The sequence below is a fragment of the Vicia villosa genome, linkage group LG3 (assembly GCF_029867415.1).
Source record: "Vicia villosa cultivar HV-30 ecotype Madison, WI linkage group LG3, Vvil1.0, whole genome shotgun sequence".
Lineage (NCBI taxonomy): Eukaryota > Viridiplantae > Streptophyta > Magnoliopsida > Fabales > Fabaceae > Vicia > Vicia villosa.
The window spans coordinates 181,833,536-181,834,917 of NC_081182.1; the positions used below are offsets into that span (position 1 = coordinate 181,833,536).

The 1,382-nt window shown below is 23.7% G+C and overlaps 1 protein-coding gene across 1 annotated transcript; it reads right to left on the bottom strand.

The window, feature by feature from the left end:
* LOC131656980 (uncharacterized) lies at nt 1-513 on the bottom strand. The gene has a single exon (XM_058926512.1). It carries the CDS (start codon nt 511-513, stop codon nt 1-3), a length of 513 nt encoding a protein of 170 aa, XP_058782495.1.
* Nucleotides 514-1,382: the final 869 nt, after the last annotated feature.

Below are 1,382 nucleotides of genomic sequence, written 5' to 3' on the forward strand. Positions count from 1 at the left end.
CTAAACAAGACCACGCCTTAGATACCCTTCACACTCACAATTATCTGCCAAATCAATCTCAACAAACTTTACATCAAAAACAATCTTAAACTCCTTATTTTCACACTTTCTCCCCAACTCAACAGCACTTTGAACAATATGTGGTTCTAAATATGCAGCCAAATCAGAACTTATAGGTAATTTTGCCAATCTTTGAGCAACATAAAGGGGAGAAAATGTTGGCTTTTCAATGAGAAAGAGAAGAGGAATCTTGAAGTTGTAACTAAGCTTTGGTGACACAATGAAATCATTTTCCATTGTTAAAGGTGGAAGAGCTTTATAGGGTTGAACATAGAGCTTATATAAACCTTGAATATGAAGTTCTATTGTTGCTCCTTTTTCTTCAATAATATCTTGTGATATTTCTGGAGTTTCTATGGTCATGGTGTGGCTATAGTTTTTACTTGGTATTTTAAGGTTTGACTGAAAAAAAGGAAATGATAAATGGTTTGTGGAGTTGGAGGAAGAAGACATTGTCGTTAGATTGAATGGAAAAGTAAAGAGGAAAAGACACCTAGAGAAATATAAGAATAAAGTGGATGCATCTCATTTTTTTTTAAATTGATTAAATATATAATAGTCTACATTATTTTTTATAGAAAATGCTAGTAAAGGGTATATGTTTAAAAACTTTTATTATTACATGAAAATACTAGTTTAGAAAGTACAATATGTTAAAACATTCAATACGAAGATATTATATGAACACGTTAAATGTATACGTTAAGAATTTTAATATATTGTTATTTTGTTAAGAGGTGTGAAAAAGTCAAGACCTCTTCGAAGAAAATGCGAAAAAATAATTTTTTCTAATTTTTAATTAAATTTGATATTCCTTTAATAAATTATTTCTTAAGAGAGAGAATGAGAAATAATTAATATTTTTCATAGATTATTATTATACTATAAAAAATATATAACATAATTTTTGCAATTTAAAATAAGTGTATTTAAAAAAATTATTAGTTCTAGAATAGGGTTCACTTTATTTTTCAATGCAGTTTTAATTTCAATTTTAAACTTTATTCTTTAGTTAATATTATGTGCACCACTCTCAAGTTATTATAATAATACTTTTAATCTATAATAAAAATATTACAATAATAATTAATAAAAATAATTTGGTAATATATTATCCTCTCGTTTATTTATAAATATGACACTTAATTTGAAAGAGTAGGAGTTATTAAGAAATGTTGGTCAAGAAAAAATTAATATAGATAAAGTTTAATGATATTCTTACAAATAATAATAATAATAATAATAATAATAATAATAATAATAATAATAATAATAATAATAATAATAATAATAATAATAATAATAATAATAATAATAATAAT

Bases quoted from the DNA above. Each gene is read 5' to 3' on its own strand.
- LOC131656980 (XM_058926512.1), bottom strand. From the start codon at position 513: ATGTCTTCTTCCTCCAACTCCACAAACCATTTATCATTTCCTTTTTTT.